General features: G+C 43.0%; 2 protein-coding genes across 9 annotated transcripts in view; one reads left to right on the forward strand and one right to left on the reverse strand.

Annotated features, from left to right (window-relative positions):
• Window positions 1-27,594, forward strand: part of LOC101791976 (uncharacterized) — a 716,414-nt gene that overhangs the window by 76,158 nt on the left and 612,662 nt on the right. The gene's annotated exons all lie outside the window — the stretch shown is intronic.
• Window positions 1-27,594, reverse strand: part of SLC6A2 (solute carrier family 6 member 2) — a 72,309-nt gene that overhangs the window by 36,428 nt on the left and 8,287 nt on the right. For both annotated transcript variants that reach the window (XM_027467060.3, XM_027467061.3), the window contains 2 exons: window positions 14,779-14,910; window positions 10,754-10,991 (listed from right to left, as the gene is read on the reverse strand). In XM_027467060.3, coding sequence (XP_027322861.1) covers window positions 10,754-10,991; window positions 14,779-14,910 — 370 coding nt within the window. The remainder of the gene's footprint in view (window positions 1-10,753; window positions 10,992-14,778; window positions 14,911-27,594) is intronic.

A 27,594-nucleotide genomic window follows, 5' to 3' on the forward strand; every position in this document is an offset into this window, starting at 1 on the left:
AGGCCTATTGGTGCAATCCCTCTGGTAATACGAAGAAGTTGTGTGTGATTCCTGTTTAATTCCTAAGGTATCAAGGTACGATCAGCTAAGAACTGTAAGAGTTCTGCTTCTGTAGTTTTTCACATTTAATAAGAAATGCTGTATTCTTGGGCTGTTTCTATTATTTATCCCCAGTTGAATAAAAGATGCTTTTAGAAAGCATCCTCCTAAATTAGGCAGCTGACCTATTTCTGTTGCATTGTAAGGCTAATAACACTTGAGGCATTAAAAGGGTGATGACCATGTGTCTATGGCATCCAGTCAAAGAACCTTCCTGGTTAGAAGGTATGAGAGCAGTTTAACTCATACAACACCGCAGCTGTCACCAACTGGTACCTGTGGAAACAGTAAACGGTGAGAGAGCCAGGCTTCTTGGTATCTCACACAGAAACCTGTATCTTTACATGTAAATAAGTAGGTGGATGTCGCTCAGCTTTTCCTTAGTGTGAACAGAAGCTACCTGTGGTTCTGGTAGCAGGGTGTATTTCTGTGGGGGATGCAGAGGTGTAAATGGGCTCTGGGCACAGATACCTGATTCCATTTTACATTTAACCAGGCTGGGCAGCGATATGTGAAGCTGGGAAAAGCTTCACAGACCTCACATAAGATCATTTGTCCAGGGTCTTGGGAGGGATTTGACAGTCTCTGCTACCACAGCCACACCGTTATCACTATTACAGTTGGAGATTGTAAAGAAAGTCCAGTTGGAGATTGTAAAGAAAGTCCTTTGGCTTACACTGTGTAGATGTACCCTCAGAAAAACTGAATCTGCACTTGCATACTTTGTGCCCATTTAGCTTTTTATTCTTCTTGCCCAAATATTTTTCTGGATTCGTAAAGAAGCCTGCTTCCTTCTGTTTGCTTTCCAAGAAGCAGCTAGCACTCTGTCTTGCTGTCTGGAACACTTGCCAGAACTGCCATTTCCAGTGTGGGATTCCCAGGATTTTCAGGAGAATCTCCAAACCAAGAGGTCTGCTCCTGTAATCAGGGTAAGGGATCATAAAAAAAGAAGAGAAAAATACTTTCGTAACCAGTCAAAACAGCTGTGCAACTGAGCAGCTAAGCAAGGGAATCTTCATAAACAACTGCTGTTTCTGAGCTCTAATCCTGGCAGGTTTTGCTTCCTCTTCCTTTTTTTTTTTTTTTTTTTTTCTCCCCTTGTGACCTCTGAAAGCTGCCTTTTTTGAGAATTGCTGGGAAGTAGTTCATGAGTGCTTACCCATTATTACCCATTAGAGGCTAAGGCTACATTTGTGTTCCAGTTGCTCCATAAAGCAAAGAAGTCTGGTGCTGGACTGTGATTTGGGTTCAGGTGTGCTGACATCTGAAGAGATTGAGGAGAGAAGCAGCAAACTACTAGACTAAACCTTCTTGGCTTGAAGGATAGCTCTGTAATGTTCTTTGAAAAACAGTGGGGTTTTTTGTTTGTTTGTTTTTGAGGAGGGCAAATTGGAAAAGAGCTTAGCATTCATCATGTTCATCAGTTACTGGATATCAGTGATGTTAGAGAAAATCCAGTCAGCAGCTCAGATATGCTACAGTTATTCTTGTTTCACATCAAGTAGTACTTTATCTCAGGAGCAGCTGAAGCTGCTTTTGCCCTGTCTCTGCTAGGGCAGGTGGAGTGATAGATCCCTGGCAGGCTCCTTCGGATTGTACTCAGGCACTTCCCCTGTACTGGCCCCAAAGAGGACACTGGCAGTAAGGGATACTGCAAGGTTCTCCATTCCTGAAGCTCTGAGCTCAAAACACCCGAGATTTCAGCCTTTTGGTATTACAGCAGAACGGTGCAAGGCGGCCATTGTCCATTCCTGAACTGAGCTTGTCTTACTGCAGGATTGTGGCATTGCCCAGTGCTGTAAAGATTCTCATTTCATAGAGAGTTTGTCCACATCTGCTAACAAAATAAACTCATAATTCACAGAATCTGTGAATTTAGAATAATTCTCAATCAGAGAAAAAGCAAAAACAGAGGCAGTAAGGTACCTAGAATTAGTATTTTGCCTGCAGATTTTCATTGTTGAGAAGAATAACAAAAGTAGATGAGACATATATGCAAAAAAGAGAAGAAAATGTTACAAGGGGGAAGGATGGAGAACAGACACTAACAGATGAGCTGATGGAAAACAGAGCAGGGACGTACAGTGCTGAGCAAAAGAAAAAAAGAGCTAGTAAGAAACGAACTTTAAAAAAAAATTTTTATCAGGCCTTTGTGCAAAGGATCCTGATTTATGCTAAGACCACTTTCCCTGTAAGGCAGTGTAAATTACATTTGCAATGACTTCAAGACTGTACATCACTGTAAATATAGGTCCCAAGAGTCTGCCTATCTGCAAGAGGAGCATGAATGTGAAGGCATTTCAGATTGAAGCTGCATTCTGGCTTCTCTCTTTGGGAGATTTATTCTGGTCCTCTCCTGCCCAGTGCTCCCTGCTGGGAAGGCTCCCCAAGCCAGCTCACAGCTCTGGCACCAGTTCTTGCGTTCCTTTCACACCATGTTCAGCCAAAGGGAAGTAGTTCACCTCTGCTGAAATCAGCAAATGGCAGGTTGCTGGATCCCTGTCTTCTATTTTGTCTTTGTGCAGAGCTTGGTTCCTCTTTAGTCTGGTGTCAGATCCCAGAGAGCCAACAGCTGTTGGGTATTCACGTATAAACCCTACAAAAGGCAAATCATCAAGGAGGCAGCGGGCAGCTGCTCAGAGGGACTCGGTAACTGATGGAATCATAGCTACAATAATGTCTGACTAGGAGCAAACCATGTCTTCCCCATGTCTTGGTGTTCCCTTCTATAGAATGAGGATGATAACAATCCTTCATTTTGTCTCCACTCTCAGCAATTTAGAATTTATTCCATATGGAAATGGTGAATGTTAAGTATCGACAAGGAACCACACAAAGGAAAAAGAAATGCTAAGGTTCTTGATCTGAAAACTCCTCTGTGTTGTTCACTCCAAAACATGCAATCCATAGCCAGAAAACAGGGTAAGAGCTTTAGATGTTGAATTTTCCTACATTACTTTGTCAGATTGATTCTTTCTAAGGATTTTCTAAGGAGCCTTTTATGTAATTCATCCCTGGGGAGACTTCCATGACTGTTGTGGAAATTTAAAAGTTTTTATATGAACAGGTCAAGTTAAAGGTCTTGGAGTAAGCCTTCTTCTGATCCCAAATCAAATATAATTTTAGGTTTCAATACAAATATGATTGCACAATTCTATAGGGTCATTCTTTCTTTTTAAATTTAATGTAAAAATTATTTGCATAAATTGGATGTGATCAATAGAAGTGTCATTCATCCAACAAGTTCTAGATGTGTTGTATCAGATTTTAGCTGGAAAAACTTCATTGATTTATCAGTAAATCAGTAAGTTAAGTTACAGATTTACTTTACAGTCTGGCAAACTGAGATTCTTCCAACAGAAAACTTTGATTAGAAACAAAATCTTTCGGTTTTAGTGTTTGTAGACATCATTTCTGAGTGCAGGGTTGTCTCAGAAATGACTGCTAGCCCGCAATTTTAGATGAGAACATTTTGGACATGAAAACCTGTGAATGCAAAATAAATGGGCTATGGCTTTCAAAAATAAAATGCAGGGAGTTGGCCAAGTACTTTTACAAGCTAGCAGTCAGTTTTGAGGGATCAAACCCAAATGGCTTGCATAGAATAAATAGCAGAAAATTGGCTGAGCTATAAATAGATACAGTCCTGATCTCGTGAGCTCTGTTCTCTATTCCAGTAGGTAGGCTAGTTTTAATGATTTAAAACTTAATGCAAATTTATAGACTGAAGATTCCAGAAGGACTGACAGTGTATACGGTGTGCAATCTATAGAAATTAAAATACATACTCAATTTAGAAAGCAATTTGAGGCATGGTAATTGGCTCATTTAGAAGGCTCTCCTACATACATCTCTTGCATTTTATATATTTGTGCAACCATGGTTCAATCATCATTGCTGCCAGTTTCCTTCAGAGTATAAAATACAGGTTTTCCTTCTGTCGGTGGAAGACTATCGGAAGCAGCCTTGGATGGCATTCTTTTTGCACAAAGTTAGCCAGGCTCTTGGTGTTATAACTTCAAGTGCAGCACTGCTTAAGTTCAGCTGTACAGTTTCTGCTGCAGTTTGCACCCACAAGGCGTACATCTGCAGCTGTGTGGGGCTGAGCTTCTGCTACAACCTCAGCTGGCTTCATCCAGGTTGAACACGGGGTGTTTGCGGGCTGCACTTCTACAGTGCGGTGCAGGGAGAGCTGAACGGCTCCACGTGCAGTCAGCAAAGCCCAACAGGGTTAGCCTCAAGATATTTCAGCTCCCTCTTGTGTTGGAGAATGGAGCTTTATGGTGGACTTCAAGCTAGATTTGGGGAATCACTTACAAAAAATGATTTGCCAGTGGTACCCTCGTTGGCCCATTGTGTTTTGAACTGAATGGAACCATGATTCTTCTTGAATCACAATACTTCTGAAATTATAAATGGCCACCAGGACTAAACTCCTCATTCCCTGGGAATGTTTATCTCCACTCATTGAGGCCTTTACTCTGCCTAATTCTCCCATTAACCAAATGACAGTGACCTCCCCTGCTGTTTGTGCCACAGCTCAGCACATTGAAGTCTGCACAACGCTCTGAAGAAGGTGTTTCCAAAACCTACCCATTATTTTAAGATTTGCAGAAAGAATGGAAAGGCTTGAATTTTACCCCCTACTAGCTCCAGCAAGTACAAAACTCCTGAAAAAAATATTTGTTGTTTGAGGTTATAGGCAAAGCAGAGCACTCATGCTCCCCCAGCTGCCAGAGTCCCTAACTGGCAAGTTCAGCATTTCTGTTCCCCTACAGACAGCAAAATGTAGGATGCTGGAGGAGACACCTCTGCTGCCTTTGCCTTGAGCAACACACATGGGGATGGAAATATTCCACAGGCTCTGCCTCTGCTTGCCAGGATGTGAAATGCAAGGTAATCTAGGGGAGAGGTGCTTCAGCAGTGTCCTCAGCTGCCATAAGCATTGCTCAGCACCTGGTACCCCCACCAAGCTGTATCGGGTTCTCTGTGTGCAGATGACCTGTTAGAAATCCCCCTACAAGCTAGCACAAAGCAAGCCAGTTGCATGCAGCACAAAGTGCTGCTCCTGACGTTTGCAATATCTCAAGAAAACTCTGTGGAAATGTAAGTTGGCAAAGTTGTTATTCCTCCAGTCTTCCGGACTTGTTGTAAAAAGGCTTGTTGTGGTTTAGGAATCATTTCCATAAAGCTGTCCAAAGCCTAAGAACATGTGTACACACTTACACGGATTGACTCCCATTGTTCTCATATTTCATTTCTTTTCTCTTTGTGTAAGTAAATGGTCAACAAATGGTGAAGATGTGAGCGTACATGAAAAGCAAATTTCAAAGCTGCGCATGTAAATATTTTTGGAATAGCCTTTTTTCATAAGCCTTTTTTTGCATAAATACTTGCACCAGAAATTTCTGTATACTGAGTCAAAAAGAGAAAGATTGCTGAGTTACTTAGCTGAGTCCAAAAACATCTACAGCCAAAAAGCAAATATATGATGTGCAGGGATGCACGGGTGTTAGTCTCAGACTACAGACATATAAACGAGGCACTCAAACACTTCCTAAGTATACCTGTGAAATTAATTTAGTACTAATACACTAATATCTAAAGTAGTTTGTCCATTGCTATTTTAGTGATGGGCTCATAAATTGCCTACGTGTAACTGATTCTAAGCCTGGTGAAATCAGAGGAGCTCTTCAGTTATGTTTAGGGGATTTTTGAGGGTGAATGCCCAGAGCCTGGCTAAAATTATCATTAGCCTTGGATTGCGTGATCTCAGAGAAAGTAAACAAATGACTGCTACCCAGAGATTAGAAACATCTGATGACTCTTTTCTTGCAATTAAGGTTCAAAAGATGAGTAAGCCTAGATGGCTGCAGAGGTTCTTACTTTCTCATTGCTTACCAAAGCTCTCAGACATGTCTATAGGGTGTGGGTGCTGCCTGAAAAACCTCCTAAAGGAGCTGACAGATGTATTCAGAGGAGGTTTGGTGTCCTGGGAAGCAGTACGTCACTGAGAATTGCTGGTCAGGTTTAGCACAAGCTTGTCTTTCTTTACCAGACATCATTAGTGGAACACAGGGCTACCCACTGTCATTAGGTCTTCCTTGATTCAGTTCTTATTTTAAGCAGAATTGTTTGTGTCTGCTCTTGAACTGGTGTTTTCTCTCATTTGGAGCAGTTGCTCCCCAGTTAATACAGGGAGATGTCTGCGTCTGCCACTGGAGCACTGAGCGACGGCTGGCCGGTGGTGGTGGTCCCTGGGAAGACTGGTGCCCCAAAGCACAAAGCTCGAGGTCTCTAAAAGTAACCTTTGCTGGACACAGTGAGGATCTTTGCAGGGATTCTTGGTTCACACGCTCCCCAGAAATTAATGTTTATAAATGATACGACTGCTGTGACTAAATGTTGTCTGTTCCTTGTTCTTAGATAGGATTTTTGCAATTACTCACATCTGGGCACATTTGTGAGTTCTGCTAATTTCCTTTACTGAGTCTGGCAGGAAAATTTCCCTATAAAAATGTTTTATTTCTTACGCAGGAGGAATGGATTACAGCCCTGAGAAGAAGTCCTGTCAGAGGAAAATAGCTGTAGCTCAATGCATTTGGTGATTACTTTAATATTTTGTTTAAGAAACTGTCCGGATTAATTCCTCCAACAGATGATGGGTTTTTAACAGGCACAGTGCCTCGTGAGCAGAATAGTGCTTTTGTTCCTCCAGACTGGCGTTGTTTGATTGCATACATGAAAGCAAGATAGTAACAAAATCTTCCTTGGTGCAAGAATGGAGAACAAATATGAAGTATTCCAATATTCAGATCAAATGCTTACACAGGAGAGATAAGGAATAGATAGAGGAATGTTTTTTTGAGTGACGGGCTTTTGGTTTTCCCAAAAATGTTTTTTTACAAATTACTTTAACATGTACTGAAAGGATAGGATGTCTTCAGCATTGTGTGTCTTTAGTTCCAAACCACTAAAGGGGGGAGTAATTAATGTGCATCTCAAAGAAACGTGGAATTGGCATTTCGGTCCTAGCTGGGTCTCTGTTATGACTGAGTGTTACGAGCAGAAGGGCACCAGGTTTTATCAGATTTTGGAGTTTTTGCTTTGCTAAGTTTGCAGTGTGCAAATACTTTGTAATTGATTTTAACGGTCCCTGATGAGGTATCGGAGAGGTCCCCTTGCATCCTGTGCTCCTGCTTGAAGCAACTGTCCACTGACGTCAATGGCATCTTGGCCTGGAGAGAGCCCAAGTGACTGAAACCAGACAGGGGGACGAAACGCTCTCTAGAAAGTGTATGGGTAGAACCGCTTCGACCCGAATTATTGCCCAACTCGTACAGCTTGAAAACAAAATCCAGACGCATTTGCCAGAGTGCTTCTGTCACGCCTTGACACGGAAATTACAATTTGAAGTGGTTTCTTCCAAGTCTGAGGCTTAGAGGCTTCTCCCTGCTCTCCCTCCCTGCCAAACACGGGACAGCTGAGAGGTCTGGCCTCGCTCCTTAGCAAGTTTTCCCTTCTCTCCCTCAATACAAGCGGTGAGAATCAGCGTGTTCCTGTTGAACTTGGAGGTGCTTTTCTTGAAGCACTGGATGAAACGCTGCATCACAGCACTCCCACCTCTTCCTGCAGTTTTTTCCTGCGCCAGTGGAGGTAGAGATGGAGAGACAGCCCTGGCAGCTGCATGGTTTTAGGAAGTCATCTACTCTGTTTTTGCGGTCAGAACAGCTTTGTGTTGTGACGGACTCACGTCCCAAAGAGAGAACAAGTCTCTGTTTCCCTGTAAGTGAAACCACACCAGCTGTCTGTGTGGGGCTTGTTTTGGAAGGACCTCCCACTGCAAAATAGATGGCTAGTTTTTCAGATCACCCTGTTTACATCACTTTGCATATATTCCTGATATAAGCACACAAACTAAAGAAGCTGGTTTAAGCTGTGCCACTTCCCATGACGTCTTGAGGCTGAAGGTTTAAGTGCCTGAGCATCTAGCATCCTTAACAAATTTTCCATATCGATTCCCACAGGCTGTGGTTCATCCCTCTAACACAGAGCAGCACGCTCTTGTTCTGCTGCTTGCTACAGCTGAAAACATACCCCTGAATGCTCCCAACTGGGGGGTCTCCCATATACCTGGGTAATACCGAGGAAAGTAACAGACCAGTATTTTCACACCCATGGACAAAATCACTCCTTTTCTCTGCCGTTTTCACTTTGGGCACCAGTGCTATTGCTGGTTTTGAGCCCTGTTTTGGTATCTCTGGCTATTGTGCTGTGTTGTGTGGGGGCAGAGGCCAGGCTTCCACAGGTATGCCACTGATGTTTCACAGGGCATGGTTTGTCATGATTTCCTCTGGTATAAAAGTAGCTGCTCTGTTTCCTTGTTTCTCTATGTAGCTACTAAAAACTCAAATTCTGAAATCTGCCTTGTTAAATCTATTGCCCCCAAAGTAATTGTTTCTGCTCTTGCTTACATCCTACAAGACTAGATAGCAGGATGGACATTAAGAAAGTAAACGCAATTGTATGATTTGCAAACCAGTGTCTTCATGATGCTGTTATTTAAAAACAAAACAAACTCTTACACATCCACAGTATTATTGAGGAAGGATCAATTATTTATCTACTGCATCCAGAAATGGTGCAGCATTCTGTAAAGCTGCAATATTGATGCAAATTTAACATGTACATCATCGCTCCTACTTCCCGACCCTGTTGTGTGTATTATGAAGCTTTGCAATGGGAAGATTCTGCTCTCCCTTTTGTAAAAAGATGACGGGAGTGAGTGCAGTTATTTGATAGAAGAGATGAAACACTGTTTTCTGAATGGGGCTGGCTTTCTCAGGGTCGATCTGAACACAAACTTTGTGTGTTTGGGTCCACACCTGAGCTTTACAGCTGGACTTGATGAGCTAATCCAAATATTGGAAAAGTGAGCATAATGCCCCTTGTGATTCCCTGTTTTTACAGATGGGGAAGCAGATGTCATAGATTGCATTACTTGGGTGTTTATTCTCATTTTTGCTATGTAATCTAGTTGCTCATGAGTATGGGGCCTAGGGAATTAAGAACTGCCCCAAAATTCAGGGATCAAATCATAATGAAATATCAGACTCCTTTTTTTATTTTTACCTTCTAAAAACTGCACCTTGAATCTATTTAATGGTAAGGAAAGAACCCTGATATTTCAATTATTTGGGAGGCAGAATCCCAAATTTCACTGATCTGGGTTGTTCCCCAGATCAGTGAAACTTAAAATGCTGGGCATAGTTTCCACCACCACCCCACCCAGTACAAACACAACATTGTCCCCCAAGCATGATGTGATAACTGAAAATGCAGAGAACCACTTTGAAGAGTAAACGAGCAAAGCAAGACAATGAGGATTGCATTTTGCTTTAAAAAAGCTTAATCACAAGAAAACTGTAAAGAAAACCTTTTTAAAAAAAAAAAGCCATTCACATGAAAGTTCTCTAATAATAGTTACTTTTTTGAAGAATTTTTTATAGTTCACTTCAAAGTCATGTTCTTTGTCCATACACAACACAGCCTCTTGCTCTAAGTGCTCTCTTTACATTTGGTTTATGAACACACATTGTCTTTGTAAGGGCAGTAGACTTTTTTTAGCAGTCATTATTTGTCCTTCTGGGGAGTTCCTTTAAACTCAAATCCCCTATTAACTGTTTTCAAAGCACGTAATTTAGTTTACCCAAGGCCTGGCCAACAGGTTGTGTCCTGCTACTGAGGACTGTGCTGTCTCCAGCAAAGAGCAAGCAGCCACAAGTGTTTCACAGTTCTGAACGCAGACCTTAAGTTCCCTGCTGAATCCCACGCTTATGGTAACAGCGGTGTCCCTTTGTTCCTGCAAGGCAGGGCTCATTGCTCAGCAGATGTGTGCCCTGATAGCCTTCCATTCCCCACACTGAAATAGTGATTATTGGGATTTCTTCAACAGCTGATTCGGTTAGCCTGATGCCCACCCTCATTTCTTTCTCCTAACCAAATGCTGCCTTTCTCTGGGGACCTACAGTGCAGTTATTTATACACAGAATATTATTGTTTTATACTTATTCGTATACCTTTTTGCTTTTGATTTTGAATGTTTGATTTGAGCGTGTCGTTGCCTGTCTTGGCCCATACTGCAGAATGCTCTTTCACTCAGGATGTAGAAGAAGCCTGGCTTTTTCTAGCTGTGGTGCTCTCCTGCCTGCTCAGTGCTGCGTCTCACTTCATTGAACTGCCGAGGCAGCTGAGCAAACAGGTCTGCTCTGAGGTGTTTTGCAATTGGAGAACCAGGCAAGGTCTATTGAATGAATCATTATTTTAAAGCCTGAGAGCCAGCTCAGTTTGGCTCTCAGTGGTCTTCACAATATTGCTGTGTTTCCTTGCCCTGGCAAAGTTGATTTGTGGCTCCTGTAGAACCCCGCACTGCTCAGTGGCCAATGCTGCATTTGTACCGGGGAAACTAAAGCTTGCAGAGGCAGGGGGCCTAATCACACAGGAATACAAATGAACATTACAGCTGCATTTTAACCTAAGTGGATTAGTTCTGATGCTTGTTTTAGAGGCTGGATGCTATCCTATTTTACCTTCCAGAGGAAACACACTGAGACACAGAATTTTAAATAAATAGTAAAGTCAAGTCAACACTTACTCATAAAATTCAGCAGCAGGAGTGAGCTTGTACTTTGAGTATTTGGTGCCATTGCCAAGCACTGATGCGTTGAAGAGTTTGGGATCTGTACAGTTTGGGCTGTTCCAACTGTTGTCGCAGTTCGTCCAGGGGAGCTCAAATGTGAATGATGAAAATAGATAATACAGAGACCAAGCTATGATAACGTTGTAGTAGAAACCCACATAAAGAGCTATGAGTATCACTGCGTAGCCTACACCTAAAGACAAAGGAGAAGTAGATTATACATTGCATTTTACATGCAACAGTACATGCAAACACAACTAGTGGAGTACTCACATACACATAGTTGCAAATTCATTGCAAGTTTTCAGAAAAATAAAACATTTTTTGTTGTCATTTACATACACGAGTCATTGACCTTAAACCAAATAATTACATGAACGAGGCTGGAAAATGAGCAGCCGTTAGGAAATCCAATTGTGTTTGCCAGAGAAAGAAATTAAGCAGCTCAATGTCAAAATTTGCTCTTGTACAACTCCGTTGCTGTTTTTCTTCCAATGCACAGAACTGCAAGCCCATGTTAGGAGTGAAACTTGCTTCATCTTCATAATGTCAGAGTCCTTGGCAACTTGCCTTGGAAAGTAAAGCTGAAGGCACGAGAGGTTTCCCTGTGCCTCATGCTCCTACCCCGGTCTAGTTTGGAACAGGCACCAATCCCACTCCCGCCTCGTTCCCAGTGTTAGTGTCCAGATTGGCGTCCGTCAGCTTGTGACTACGTTCAAAACATGCCCAGAACAGCCTCTGCTGTTCCACTGAGGGGCTCCAATGGGTTAGGAGCCTGCCAGTAAATCCTAGTGAATATCAGGCTTGGGGCTAAGCTGTGCATGGACCCTCAGATCAATTCATTATCTCCCCAGGATTGCAGAATTGAAATCATTGCAAAATGTAACCCTAAACCTGGGTTTAGGGTTAGTAAGTGCTGGGTGGCACACTTGGTGAATCCCCTGTAAGCATTCTCCATTGGCTTTGAGCATCTGCTTTGTGTTTTTGCATGCTGTGAGTTGTGCTCGGAGCGTCTCTTAAGTGAAAGAATCCCAGAGAGTGCACGTTCTCCTCATAAAATGTGCATTTTAAAATAGTTTGGGAGGAAGTTTGGTACTGATGCTAGAGCAGAATAAAAGTTTATTGCCAGATTTTTTTGGGAAGCTTGTTTTATCCTGGCTGAATGCGATCTTTTATTAATGTGTGAGCAGCATTGATCCCTGAATCCTGTCCCAAAGTTATTTGTATTTGGTGTTACAGGTGGAGACTACATCTGCTCTATGGCTATCACCCCTGCACTGTCACGGCACCTAAGTGTAAACCTTTATTTTTATTTATTTTTTCTCCATTTTAGATATGCGGAAATACTGTATTGGGGGCCTAACAGTTGGGTGTTATTGGGCTCTTGTGTTCCCTGATAGAAGAAATAAACAGCACACGCTGTCTATTAGTCCTCAGGCTGCAATTTGTGTAAGAAACAGATGCTGACCCTGAAAGGGTTCAGGGACTTCTATACACCAACTCTTTGGGAGTTTTTAAATACATAAACCATCTTGCTCATCCCTAATATTGGGAAAAGATGGCGTAAATAAAGATGAAACTGTATCTTGAAATCTTTGGTGGTTAAATGAAGCCGGTGGGGTAACACTCAAACTCTAGGGATAGATAACAATAGTGAAAAAAAATCACCCCGGAGGGTAATTCTTAAATATTAACATGAATGGTAAAATATGAAGTGTGAATATTGTATGTTGCACTGAAATTGGATGATCTCTGTTCAAGAAAGTATTGCTGAAATTCTTCCTGTTCAGGAGGACAACGATGGATATTTGATATCAAGATTCAAAAATACGGGATCAACTTTATCTTAAATGTCAATCCTTTGAAATCATAAGAATATTCAGGAATGAACTTTTATTTTAAAGTAGTGCTGCACCACCCACACTCTAAAATAGGCCTTGGAAAAATGCAGAGATGAAAACACTGCTGCAAAGGTTACAGGGTATATTTTTAATTGCATGCATTAGGAGAGCATTAGTCGAGTCCTTAGAGTTCACAGCAATAATATTCATACTTAAAATTAGCACTACAGTGCTGTTCTTTTAGAGAAGCTGTTATAAATTTGCATAGACTGTGTGCTTTTTGAATTAAACCAGAAAAAAATCAAAAACATTATGAATTTAGCAGTAGAACATATTTGTGCTTTATCAGATTTGATCAGAGCTTTTAACAGTACTGAGTTTATACTAGTGCTGAGATGCAGATAGGATTCAACGCTTACAACTTTGAAAGAATCAAATACCTGATGCTATTCTATATCCTCTGAAGACCATTGAAAGCTCTTGGTGAGGTATGTTTAGTCTACCTTGAATACGTCTGCTTAAAAACACAGCCGGAATGTCAACAAGGCTACACGTGCAATGCACTTTATTCTCCTTTTTCTTCATCTTTTCAGTCCTGAAGTCAACAGACTGACTACTTCTGAGCACAGTGCTTTTCTTTTTCAAACACTTCGAGATTCTTGTGGTCTAATTTTTGTAGTTAGGTTTTCAAAATCCTTGTTGCTATCCAAAAGTATTAACCAACACCCCCAGGAGCTTTGAGCAAGGGGCTGCATGTTCCTGGGAGCTTGGATGAATTTTGGCTCCCATGAAGGCATTACAGAAGGGTTAGGTAAACCTAGGTGAACTCATTTTTAAATTTAAGGGCACATATTTTTTTAGCTTGCCTATCTATCTTTTATTATATCTCTGATTTAATGTTTTGGGGTTTGACTGATATGAAAAAAAATGCAGTTCTCATATTGTGCAGAGCTATCCTCCTGGAAGAGAAAAGCTTTATTTTGAAGAAGAAGTCTAACATTTACTCAGTGTAACCTATATCCATGCACCAGATCGGCCAAGTTTGGATTGCCATTGTTAAGCTCTTCAGCTTTTGTCAGTCACGGGATGAACATGATCTGAATTTTAAGCTTCTAGGATCAGGCAAGCTTGAGTGGTTTCATTCCAACTATTTCAGAGAGCTCCATGTCAAAGATTTTGCTTACGATTTTACATATGATCTGGTAGAGGGGTAGCTCACAAGTTCTGCTGGTAAGCAATGCTTAAGAAAAATCTTGAGGCTCTTTAAAGGATATGTTTCATGCACAGAAAATATATATGGTTTCTTTCACCCAGAGACATCCCTTTACCCCAGCTCAGTGCCCCTGGACATCTAACCCCAGCTATTGCTTGCACAACGATTGCAGCTCGGCGCACAAGGCAGTGCTGCACAGCCTTCGCTTCAGTGATGCTGGGGAGTTAATGCTAGAGGAAAACACTTGGTAGCGATAATGCTCAGGTTTTAATAAATGCTTTTCATTGCTGGATTTGAAAACCAGTTTAAAAAGGCTATCATAATCATTGCCCTCATTTCATAGCCAGGAAAGCCAAGCTTCAGTGCCACAGGTCCAGTGGCCGAACTGAAGCCTTCACAGCTCCGTTTCAGTGTTTCAGCCTGCCTCGACTCACACTCTGGCAGAGAAAGCTCCACAAAATGAGCTGAACGGGGTCAGTGGCTGTGCATCCAGGGAGACAGCACAGGACTGACCTGGGTGGGATTTGATATTTCTAATCTTTGCACTGCCAGCCCTTCCCTCCCCTTAGGGAAAGCCAGTTGCCTCCATCCCCATTAGGCAGGGGAAAGGGGGACAGGGCTGAGCCGCTCCTCCTGCTCACTGTGCTCCTCCACAATAACCTTGACAATGATTTCTCTGGCTTTTTCTCATTTTCTGCTCCACCTGTGATAACAAAAAGGCTCCTGACTCCAAGGGTTGGGGAAAGGTCAGCAAATATCAGGCTGTCTGGGGCGAGATGAGAGAGACCTTTCCATTGCTGGTGCAGGCATGCGGCACCCTGGCTCTGCCTTTCCCCTGAGCAGAGGAACACGTATTGGGTGCCTTTCCCCTGGGCAGAGGGACACTTACCTTTGGGTGCCTTTCCCCTGGGCAGAGGGACACCTACCTTTGAACACTGGGCAGATTTTCCACACGGTGGCAGCTCCTTCTCGGTTGTACTGTCCCAGGGCTAATTCCATATAGAAGAGGGGCATCCCAGCAATGATTAGGAAGAGGATGTAGGGAATAAGGAAAGCACCTGGAAACAGAGTGATAATACGTTGTAGGCTGGATTTTGGGTATATTTTACTTTCTCTAAGTAAAGCTTTATCCATTGCTCGCTTCTAACTGGCTAAAGACAAAGCCACTGCTTTTGGGAGCTAGAAGAGAAATATCAGGAAAGCAGAACCCCTGTTTTCTTGTCCTTCTGTATCTTTTTTAAAGTCGCAGAGGTAGCATCAAAGCTGAACAAAGCTGTACAGTGTGCGTCCTATTTCCCCCCAATTTTCCCTCTTCATTTTGACTACAAAGAGAAAAAAACTGCCCCTGAAAATGAGTCCTTAACTGAAGAAGTGATGCAGAACACACCTGCAGAGCTACAAGGGCAAGGGATAAGGAAAAAATCTGTTAAGTTTCTTTTAGCACGGTATGTTGAAAAGGGACAGAATATGGAGGCCAGCAATGGAGAAGAAAATGCCATGCAAGCTCCACTAAGTGCAGTTTAAATCATGCTGTGTAAGCTGTCTGCTGGCACCTCTGGCTCGAAAATAAATCTCTGCTGGTCCACCATATGGAGCTTCTGTGGCATATTTGGGTTGTTGGTACAATAAATTCCCTTCTTTTTATGAAATACATTAGACAACACATCTGTTCTCCAACCTAGTGAACGCTTGTGCCAAGTGAAATGCAGAAGGATCACCTAATGCAGAAATTATCTGAGAATGTCTTAGCTGTTTTATACAATCCAAGTCACAGACAGAAGACTCCCCCAAAATGCAGGACTGTATATGATGATAGAAATTATCACAGTTGGTGTTGTGCTGATTAACTGGTTACTTGGTCAGTCCTTTGTCTTAAGGTTCCTCAAAACTGTAGTTTTATGCTTTATTACAGTTTACTTGGTTCTGAAGAGTTAAGTTCATGTATCATGTCTGTTTAAAATGACTGGATTGTTGTGATGAATGAGGAGCTGAAAGAATAGTCATTGTAAATAACTGGTTGGTCTCCTTGGGGTTACCTATTGAGAAGAAACTAGGTGTAAATCCTAGTTAAAATCATTCAGCAAAAGAAACAAATCAAAAAAAGAGAAACGAAACAGCAGCAGCTGTCTTTCCCTTTCTCCTAGAAGCAAGTAGTAGGAGCCTGCACAAACCTTAAATTGTGCTGTAGTGGTTTAGTAATTTGAAAACTTTCCTTGCAAAAGGAAATTAAGTTGCCCTGCTTCTAAACTTAGAGAAGGTATGCGTAGTCTATAAAAGCTAAGTTTGACTGTAGCTATCTACACGAGGCCAATAAGCAGAATGAATGGCATTATAAAATTACTTCTGAACTTACTGCCATGCTGTCCAAACAGTTGGTGCTCCTCTACCTGTCAGCTCTCCTTTTCACAGATGTTCCTAGTGTGAGCTGCCCAGCGTGACTGTTCAGAGAGGGAATGTGGAGTACATGCTGGAGAATAAGAATGCAAAACCGAGCTCTGTTCCCTTCATACCACAAATCCACGTTCTAAAAATAACATCCTGTAACCTAATGGTAAAGACAACGACTTCACCATTCAGTGAAGTTCAGGTATTTGAAAGCTGAAATCTTGCCATGAAAGGGTGACAAGATGTATCACCAGAAATAAAGAGTAGCATAGAACTTTGCAGATGTAGTCAAAAAGCTGAAATAGATTGGTTGTATCATTTGAGGGGGGCAGGAACCTTCTTTTTCGTGCTGTTTATAAGGAGTGTAGCATGACTGCAACCTGCACTCACAGGAGCTGCTACAATAAAAACGATGCGTGCTTCAATAACATTTCAGTGTAACACATACGCCTTCTTCTATTATTGCACTGCTTGAACTGTTTAAATACTGTAGAGGAAAACGTATTTGTTTTTCAACGTACTTGATACCCCGTTGTTCTGAGCTATGGTCAGTGTTGAAACACTCAGCTAATTCAAGCTGGGAGAGCCCGTATTGTTTTTGTTAAATACAGTATCCAGAAAAACGATTTTAGGTGGGCTTACTTTGTAGGTCTTGTAAGTGACAGCCTTTTAAGTGCCTCACTTGTTTTGCTTCAATAATATTACAGCGTGCAGAGCTGACTCACGAATCTAGCATGTTGCATTTGGGATGTATCAGAGTTGGTGCAGAGTGCAGCTTTAATATTGAGAGGCCGTGGAAAAAATGATGCCACCAATTGAATAGGGAAATTTGCGTATGAGATAATTGTGGAGATGTGTAGCGGACACGCATATTAAATGGTAGTTTAAAATATGTGTTCTCTCAGTATGACTAATAGCGTGATGAACTGTGAAGTGTACTGTACTTATGCATGCTTGCTTAAACATCGTATATTTGGCTCCAAATCATCCCAGGCTTTAGTTAAAGGAGGTTTTTCTTTTTGCCTTTCCTTCCCTCTCCCAGAAGGGATTACCAAGGTGTGGTGCAGTTTTCAGCATGGAGCAGTTGCACAGGTCGGTAGCTGGGGTTGCTCTTCAGGGAACTAGGATGGTGAGTGAAGTGTTTTGAAACTGAGATTGATTAGAGATAAAAAGATTAGAGATAAAAAGCACCCCAAGTAAGGGTTCTTATTGACACAAGTTGACTCAAAACATTTCGGAGATTTCTGGACCTTTTTTGTTTAGCTGCTTCTCACTAGGTAACAAATACCAGAAGTCAGATATTTTGTCAATATCTTGATATTTGCTCTTCTCATTTGACTTCATCTACTGTTCTGAAAGGCGGCTTTGTACCATCCTGCATGCTTGTTTCTGGCATCCCGCAGGCATTGCAGAGGCAGACCGGCGTCCTGGTGGGTCTCCTGCTGTAGGTACACGGCTGTGAATTCAGGCATGAAACCAGACTTCTCCAAAGGAGTTAATGCCTGCCTGGGCTGTGAAGCCAAAGCACGTTAGGGTGACGTGATGCCAACCCCTGCCTGTGCCACTGGCCATGGGAGCTGCTGCGCTCTGATCTCCGTGAGTCCAAGGCCGGGCAGGTTCGCATAGCCCAGAAGGCCGAGCTCCTGCGGGGTGCACGGTTTGGCTGACACTTCAGACAAGCTGAGTAGCTTGCCAAGAGCTACCTACCTACCTCTGAGCTGGGGGAACAGAGCTGTGGGGCTGCTGCACTGGCAGCAACGTGCCGATAGTGCTCGAGGGGATTGCACTCCCCCACGGTGTGATGGTACGGGGCTGAGCACGCAGCCACACCCCAGGAAGCAATACTGGTCTCAGCCATCCCTAAAGGGTCCTGGTTTCCCCTCCCAGCTAAAAACCTGGAGTAAGTGACATCTGTGGTAGAGCTCTGGCATGAGAGCTGTATTTGACTTGCTACTGAGTCACGTGCAGCCCAAAAGCCACACATGGGCCTCTGAGTGCTGCACATCGCTATGTCTCTGTTAGCAGATGTCATGAGATCCATGTGCTTTGTTCCCATAAGGTACCAGTGTATATATGGAGTTAGAAAACCATATGTCTCAGGCGAAACTAGATGAGATGAAACTCTCCACTTCTACAAAACTATCAATGTGAAATTTCATGTGGAAAGCTGCACAAGTTTGCTTTTTTTTTTTTTTTTTTTTTTTTTAATCTATTATATTTCATTAGCAAATTACAAGACAGGCTTTGCATTCTTGAGTTCAGTGCCAAATGGACTTCTTCATTTGGTCAGAACAGAACCCACCTGAAGAGTTTGTCTCCTCCCTCTGTTCTTCGCAACCTCCTTAAGGGGGGAGCAGAGAGGAAGACAGCCCTAAATGCTCCCCTGTCCTACAAGGACTCATCTCACTCCCGAATACCAGAAAGGAAGCAGCACTAAATGATTTTTTTAAATCATTAGTAACTCAAACAGCTGCTGTTGTCCTAAAAGGACTTGCCGATGCCCATACAAGAAGCAGGCCAGGCCAGGGTTAGCTGAAACAATCTTGAACTATTCATGCCAGGCTGTTATTAGCCTTCTGCCTTTGTTACCATGGATATTCGAGTCAAAACGTTAACTGGCAGGGATGTCTGCTAAAACAACAAACTTTGGGCAAGTGTCGCAGTATATTTTCAGATAGGAGTGTTGCCAGCATTTCTGCAAGAATAGAGTCTAAAAACAAAGACCTTCCAGTTGGTGAATTCAAATACAAGCTAATCTCTGTATCAACCCCGCTTGCTTTTTTCAACCTGTAAATAAACAGTACCGGAACAACATCAGCAAACAGCTGACAGTGCAGTAAGCTTGCTTGGACAACATCAAGGTGGGTGGCAGCTAATCCGTGCAGCCTCTTGTGAATAAAATAGGAAGTCCCCAGTGCAGAGATCTCGAAATCTAGGTAGTACAAGACCACCAGAGATGGAAAAACAAGGTAACTGGAAAGGCAGGCATTTCAGAGCACACGAACGTTACTTCTGGGTCTTGGGACCTGTTGCCAGCTGGCTAGCACAGCCGCAGAGAGCACCCCGGGGAGGTCAGCATGCAGCAGGCTGGGATTTGTCACAGCTGAAGTCTGAGCCCTGGCGGGGGCTGCTGCTGCCTGCCCCTTTCTTCCCGGGGGTGGGCAGGCAGACCCAAGTGTTTACTGACCAGAGTAAAAGCAAAAAGGGTTTGCACAGCGCAACAGAGAGAAGCCAGAGATGCAAAGGAGCATGACGTAACCCCCGTGTCAAAGCCAAGAATATGATTTTAACAGCAGCTGTATGATGATGTTGAGCCCTGCCAGTGGTAGATGATAGTAGTCAAAAATAACAATTTTCTGCAAAACAGATCGCATGGCATGCTATAAAAACTTCAGCAGCACTTTGCACATATAAAATCTTCAAGTATGCAACATTTTTATGGGAAGTATTTCTGCACCATAAAACCAGTGGAGCTATACCATGGTGAGTGGCATGTTTCTGTTGAAGCCCTTATATTTAGCTACTCCCTCTAACAAAAACCATTGCTAGATCTGATCTTATTTATATTCCTGCTCTGTTTGGGCTCAGACCCTTCAGTTTTTCCATAATTCCAATTTTAATAGTGTTCCTTTCGCTCAAAGAAAACGAAAACAAATAGTTTCCAGAAATGGTTCAATGCTGTTCACGGGCTGATGTCAACTGAAGCCTGCTTTTATTTATTTATTTATTTTTGTCTTGAGCTGTTAACCTGCTGCTGCCTTGAAAACACTTGAAGCAACTTGAAGTGCAGTCTATTTATAAGCTGGTCACTGGGATGTAACAGAAAGGGTTACCCGCACTATTCCATGCAAACCCAGTCATCTCTTTGGCTTCTGTTACAAGAGTAATGAGCTCAAGAAACCCATTAGTAGCTATTTTGAACAAATTAATGAGAGTTAAATATACCCAGCCACTCAGAGCAGCATGATTCATTCATAAATTACACCCAAGACATTGGCTAAGGTCCTATTTACATAAATTAATGAAATGATCACATTTACAACAGGGTGTAGTTCAAAGATAATCACAGGGACATATAAGAACAGACCCCTGGCCTGTGCTCTTGGATGGGAAGCGAAAGAATCAATAAAGAAACAAGATGGGGCTGGGACAATGCAAGTCAGGCTGGTCCAAGGTGGCTCTGGGAGGGGATTTCTGCTGCTGACCTTCACTGCTGCTGGCTTGGGAAGAGGATTTGGCCATTGCCATCTTCTGCCAGGAGCGTGACTGCAGGAGGTGCAAACATGGGGGTTTTGTTCCCAGGCTGGGCAGATGGTGCCAGTCAGGGGAGCTGCTGGGTCAGCCTGCAGATGCCCAGCTGGAGAGGGACACTACTTCATAACAGACATGACTAGAAGCTTAAGAGGTGCTAAATCAAGAGACAAATTATCTGTCATTTTACTAGCTTTCCACTGCTGGCAGTTTTTCCTAACTTTGCAGTTATTAGGTGTGACACAAGGATATATTCACCTGCAACTGAATCATATCAACAAAACCACCCCTGTAAGGTGTAGGCTGTACTCGAGATGTAGAAAATCAAAGTGTTTGTCAAAATGTACTCTGATTTATCAGTAGCAGAACATCCTTGGCTAAGAGTATTTTTGACTGAAGACATCAGAAGCCATTTGCTGTGAGTTTATAGGTCAAGATCAGCAGGTTTTGCTTGATTCCTGCACTGGAAAATCCCTAATAACATAACCCCATGTGACAAGTTGTCCTTGAAACGTGCTGAATTTTCTGTAATGTGCAGAATACAGTCATGTGCATGAGAGGAGATATTTCCTCAGCTTTAGCTGTCTCTTTTAAGTGTAGGGAAGTCCTTGCTTGGTGCCAGGGAGGTTTTGGCAACTACTGTTTTACTTTGGTTCAGATACAGGCTTAGTCATGTTTTTTTCTCCCTCCTTGATGAGCTTCTATGTTCATTTTTGTTTGTTTCGTTTCAGTGTGCTGTATGCTGAAATGAATGTTTCAGCATCCATGAATCTGATTTTGGTTCTGGAAGGGATTGTTAGATTATTTGATCCAACTTCCCAAAAAACATACATGTAAGTCACCTTCATGCAGAGAAACGTACAGTTTTGACTTGAAGACACCAGGCAGATCGTTTTATTTCATTACCTTTGGTGGTTAAAAAATAAATAGATAATATTTCTGTTTTGAATATATGACATTTGATTCTACCTGTATTTTCCCTGAGAAATTAAAACACCCTGCCTAACTTTGTTTTCATCCTGTGAAGGTGTGCAAGCACTGCATCCAAGCACTGCAGCCTTCTCATTGTCTGAACAGACCGAGTAAACTAAGCTGATGAATTAATGTCATGGATTTTTTTGGTTTGCTTTTTTGTCTAAAATTCCCTCCTTACTTAGAGGTGTTTCTTGGTGTAGCAGGTTCATGTATTGACAGGGTGAAGAGTTAGGTGGGCACCTGTACCCACGTTACCTCCCCACTTTCTGAGCTGCACATGTGCCAAATTACATCCCTGAGACGTGCCTCCTGCTTCCAGAGCCTGGGATGAAGCCACTGGATTCCAGCCCCTTGGTTAGGCGCTGTTAGTCCTTGCTTTGGTCTTTCCAGTCTGGAGTCAAGACCCAGCCAACACGTGCCCTTGTAGGAGCTGCTTGCTTTGGGGTACATTTTATGGGGTGTATAAAGGGAGACTCATCTCCTGCCTATGGCACCAGCACTGGGTGCCTGTTGGGAGGTGACAGGACTTCTCCAGTGTGCTAATTAGAGCCACAGTGATTAGAGCCATAGTAGTAGTTGATGTACACCGTGGGATGGGGTATCTTCAGTGTACTTTGCTCTACGTGGGTAGCAGTACAGTGTGTGGTTCGCAGCACAACCTCAAATGCGGGGTGTTCCTCTCAGGCTGTTTCTCTTTTGCAGGTTGCCTTTAGTCATCAAAATAAAAACCAGCCCCAAGTTAAGCACCCTCTGGAGGGGATGCAGTACCCGTTTTAGGCACCATGAGACTAATAACTGTGCCAAGGTGAAACAAAATGCTTAAGACATCTTAAATCAGCTCTAGACAAGTGCCAGGCAGCTTTCAAGAGGATTAATGTGTGAACCAATAGGAGGTAAATGCTTCAAAATTCTGCTAGAGAAGAATCAAGTATAAACATCCTGAGGTACACTTAAAACTTGCTGTACCGCTTAGTGATTAATCCAATCTGAAGTTGTAAATCCAATTCATTGGGGCACAATGACCAAAGCAAAGTGCTCTTTTCCTTCCAGGCTTCATTAGAGATTTACTTATAATACTTTTTATTATTGTTAATACTTACTGTGCTATCTCACCTTTTATGAACTCTTGCATAACAGAATCTGCTAAATTCTCCTTGTCAATAAAGCAGAGGTGTAGCAGCGCTGTGCGTTCCTATCTCTAAGAAATCTAATCAATCCAAGCTTTACTCTCAGCCATTACAAACAAAGCCTTCAGGATCAATGCTCTTCCTCATGCCTCTAGAGGAAGCGGAATAACTTACTGTAAACTATTTCTAATGCATATTGACACAGGGCTTGAAAGTAGAAGGCGAACGCGGTTCCATACAGTACAAAGTCGTTCTCTGTGTTGTATTTAAACCCACCTATGTTTTCTGTAAGCACTACTGGGAAGTGTTTATTCTACCTACAGTTTGCTGGTACGTAGTTGCTAGGCATACTGTATGCAGTATAAAACTCTGTATTTCACACATCCAGCCTCGAAATGACGCAGTGTGCTGTCTAGCCATAAATAATATTTTTTTGTTTGTAAGCTCCGTGCTGCATCGCTATTTGTAAACCTTTATGGGGGTGTGATGCTTTGAATATTTGGGTAAATTTACCATTACAGCGATGGATGCTACTGCATAATTGCCACGAGCAATGCAAGACCTCTGCCCTCTTACCAAAATTTTGGTTGCTATCAGATTGTGCTAACATTTCAGGAGGCCTAGATGAGGGTGGCTCCCTAGTGGCTGGGTTTCGTTACTTGGTACCTGCTGTAAGCAGTGACAAACACAAGCTGTGTCACAACATTCTTTATGGGAAACCTCTCCATTTGAGGGAAAAAACAAAAAGCACACTGCATTTGGTCTCAGGTAGTGCTGGCAATACTCCAGATGCAAGGCACGGCCAGCAAACGGCCTCTCTGAGAATCTGAGCACAAAGCAAAGCTTTTTGGTAGCATCACCGCAACAGGAGGATGGTAGGAACTGCTTCCCTAGATGTTCCCTTGCTCTAAAAGGGAACCACTACCAAACCACAACACTGCTACATCAGTCCTGCTGTAGTGGCCAGCCACATCCTTCGTTTTCTGTCCCAGAACTCTCCCTCTTCTGTGGCCGTCAATCATACTAAAGTTTTTATTTAAGTTGGAAACGCAAGCTTTAGGGTGGTTCTCATTTAAGGGCCTATATTCCTGATGGGGACCAAGCAGCAAAGTAAGTTTTTCCCTCAGGCCAAGCAGTGCAGTGGGCACTCCAACACTACCGTCCTGCGTGGGCCTGGCTGAAATGCTGGGGGAGAGGGCGAGCCTGACCTCGGGGCCCATCACAGCTTGCTGCCCAGGTGAAGCAGAGGCTTAGGAACAGTTTGAAGCAAAATCCTTCTTGTTTTGTCACTGCAGGCTGGGGGACAATCTTGTTTACCGGGTACACAGACCTCATCAGCGTGGCAGAGTTTGGTGGTTTTGATGGATCACAGCTCTATTTTTTTCATGTTTCTAAACAGCTTTTGAGCATGTAATACCCCATGATTGTAAAACAGAATTTAGGAGGGAAACTTGCTGATCTTGAAGATGTCCAAATATCTTAGTTTTGAGTTAGAGACAGGGATTTTGTCAGCAGCTTCTATATGCACCAGTGAAGGGTCACGCTGCAATTTAAGGATAGCCTGGACACTGTTTTCTGTCACTTTGTTTTAGGGAAGAGCAGAGGGAGAGAGTAACCAATGCCAGCTCTATTCCTACAGCTGATAATCAAAAAATTCCCAAACCATGCATTAGGCTACAGAATAGGTCAAAATGTCTTAAAATGTAAGGTCTTCTAGTCCACTCCTTTTGTTTGCCTTCTGTCTATCAGAGTCTCATGCTTGCTTGGTGTTTTCCCAGCTCTTCTTCTCAGCTGCCAGAGCTAGAAAAAGATTCCTGCCTAATCATTTGTCTCTATGAAACTGTGAGTAAAAAGCACTTCTTAAAATAGTGCATTTTTACTGCTGGAGCACTGTGCAGGAGAATGCCGAGGTCACAGTCTCAGTCTCAGAGTAAATTTGCTTTGTGTGTTAATGACCATTGTCTATGGAAGCCCTGATGTTCTGCATGCCAGCTGAAGTGCTGTACTGCTGCACTGAGCGCAGATCGGTTACTGGTCAGTGGAAGTCTCCTGTATCAGTTTAGTCTGAATAGTTTTTTATTGCTTTACTCTGTTTTTCTTCTCACATAATTCTTAGTCTGGAAATTCTGTCTACTTAGGAGTCCTTAAGAGAGAGACGTCTGTTATTTGGGTTGAAATCCTGGCTCTGGTGACGTCAATGGAAAAAAACCACCCATTGACTTCAGCTGGGTCAGGATTTCTCCCTTGTGGTTTACAAATCTATTGATTTTAACTAAGGCTGGGGAACTATACGTAAATGAGAAACAAACTGCAGAAAAGGATCAAATGATCAAACTCTTCCCCAAAACAAAATCCTGGAGTGTCTCTGGTCTCGCCAACACCTGCCTCATGATCTCATTGACACATCTGCATTTCTCTTTAGAGAGGAGACAAAAGCACTCCCCAGCATGAGCTAGTCCTCAGTGTTGTGATAAACCCAGTAAATAGGATGCCCGTGTGCGTATAGAATGGCTCCTTGGCCGGGGGCACGAACTTCAGAGCTTTCTCTAGCATCAGCCTCTTTGGTTATCAGTAGACAGACAGTCCTGCATCCTGATAGCAGCTCTTTGAGTAGTCCTGACCAGTGTCAGGACTACTATCCTGATCTTGATGTTTTGATAAGTGTTTTTTAATGCTTGGCCTTAAACTTTGTAATATCATAGTTATTCCAATATATTGTTCTTTGTTTTCTGTTACCGCTATTGAAATACTAATGTTTCTGCCAAGAAGGCAAGACACTGAGACCTGCTGGCAGGCGTGTTACATTAATACTAGAACAGAAAACCCAAACCAGCTCTTACTGTAGTGACAGCCTGTGTGGAGCCTGGTGGTTTTACAAAGCTAAATCGTGGGGGGGGGGGGGGGGGGGGTACTGCAAAGAACAAACAGCCCCCTAAACTTGGAGAGATTCTTTTCTCCTGTAGCATTCCTGGGAGGGAAGGGATAGTATCTCTGTTTTAATGTTGCATTCATTTCTCTCCTTGCTCCTTGGACTCTCCTTGCCATCTCCGTGGCTGTGCTGACAGGGGAACCCCTGGGTGTGCATCAGGCATCACTAAAAGCCACTCCTATTAACTTCGTGCTAAATGAAATGGATCAGGACATCCAAGAAGGATCTGCTTGGAGTGATCGTTGCTGGTACTGGGCAGCTCTGTATCTGAAAGTCATAAAGCACCCTGTTAGGTCCTCCGGTCATTTTCCTTCCTACAAATGCAGTAGGTTGCCTTCAGGTGAATTGGCAGGTTAGGATCTACTAAGATCTCTAAGGGTCTACTGCTCCACCTTGTGGTCTGAAGAAAGTTTGTGTCATTGTACTACGCAGAGTGGTGTGCCAGAAAAAGTCCAGCTTCTCTCTCTTTCTCTCTCTCTCTTTTTAAAATTAAACTGGAATTTGACATCAGTATGGTAGTTCCCTCAAGAAATGCAGATCTTAACGGGCTGACATCTCTGGTGTACTTAAGGACAGGCATTGCAAGAGGAGTTGGATTACAGAGGAGAGAAAGGGAGAAGGAGAAACAAAAGTTAAATCAGTGAGGAGTGCTACTTAGTATGCATAGTTCAGAAGGTGCAGAATAAATTATAAATAGCCCAAAATAAGATACCCAGCACTCGGCTGCGTATTTCAGTGCATATGCTGGGCCCTTGGTAACAGCTTGTTTGTATGGTCAGCGAGGCAGGCAAGCAGCCTGTCCTCCTGCCTGCTGCCCGCGGCCAGAAACCCACTGCTTGCTTCCCACTCTTCTGCAGCCTTCAGCAGAGGCAGATGCCATGCAACTGCCCAGCCCCGATCCTTCCACAAAAGCTGGTTCTCAAACTAGCACGAGCACTGTAGCAAGACGTGGCTTTTTGCTCGCTCTATCACTAACTGCAGTGCTTGGAAATCACACGTTTTTTTCTCCAGCTCTGAAATAAAACTGCGAAAGAGCGATATGCTGCTGCTGGAATCACAACTCCTGTGTACTTTGGTGGGGTGGGACCAAGCCCTGCTCCTCTGCTGCTGTTTGCCAGGCCGGTGTGAGACGCGTGTTCTAGGGAAGCACTTTATAGCCAAGCAAACCAAGAAAGGCTCCGTATTTGCGTAGTCTGGCAGCACCAGTCTGATAGCACTGGATCCTGTTTTGGATGCTTAAATTAGCGTGTATTCTTAAACAATAGAGATAGTCAGATAATAGCAGCCAGTTAATGTCTACATTAATAGCCCAGCTTCTGCACTTAATTGTGCCTTTGGAAGTGAGTGATGGTGCTCATAAAGCCTTAAAGGGCAGGAGCACTGGAAAAATTACAATCTTCTATAAAAAGTGTTCCTGTATAATAAGGGCAGCTTGTTTTACTGCGTACCAGCAGGCAGGACGCTAGTCACTGAAAGCATTTATGGACTGGCAAGAGACAACTGCCTGCCCATTCCTGTCTGAGTTGTGTTTATTAACGGGTTATCACAGAGTTCTGTGCTGGAAACTTGGGAGTGTGCTGTGGCTGAATATGGGTGCAAAGAAATGTGTGGCTGGTGTAGCCAGGAGTCCCTGCTGACAGTTTCTGCTTTTGAATGGGAGACCCTAGTTCTCAACACTGAGTCAGTGCTGTCACCTTTGTCATGCTTTAGAGGGAGATTGCAAAACTCGTTTAAATACAGAATAGGGGAAAGGAGAAGGAGGAGTGAGAGTAAAACAAAGGATACCCTTGAGAAGTAATTTAGAGTTTTGTTTTTCCTATGGTCATCATGAAGAACATGTCACAGTGCAAGGACCTTAACTGTTTCCTTTCCTTTCCAACTATCCCCTTTCCCCACCTTTATGAAATAAGTTTCAAAATCAGCAAGGCTTAAACAAAGTATGGTGAATCCCTGCAGAAGCTGAGATGCTGAATTATACAAGAGTTCTCTCTCTAGGACTTCCATGAAAACTGGGCTGGGCTGGTCACTTTTGGTGCTAGTTTCCCAACAGACCCAGATGTCCATCTTTAGGAAGT

Source organism: Anas platyrhynchos, chromosome 12, assembly GCF_047663525.1.
Source record: "Anas platyrhynchos isolate ZD024472 breed Pekin duck chromosome 12, IASCAAS_PekinDuck_T2T, whole genome shotgun sequence".
NCBI lineage: Eukaryota > Metazoa > Chordata > Aves > Anseriformes > Anatidae > Anas > Anas platyrhynchos.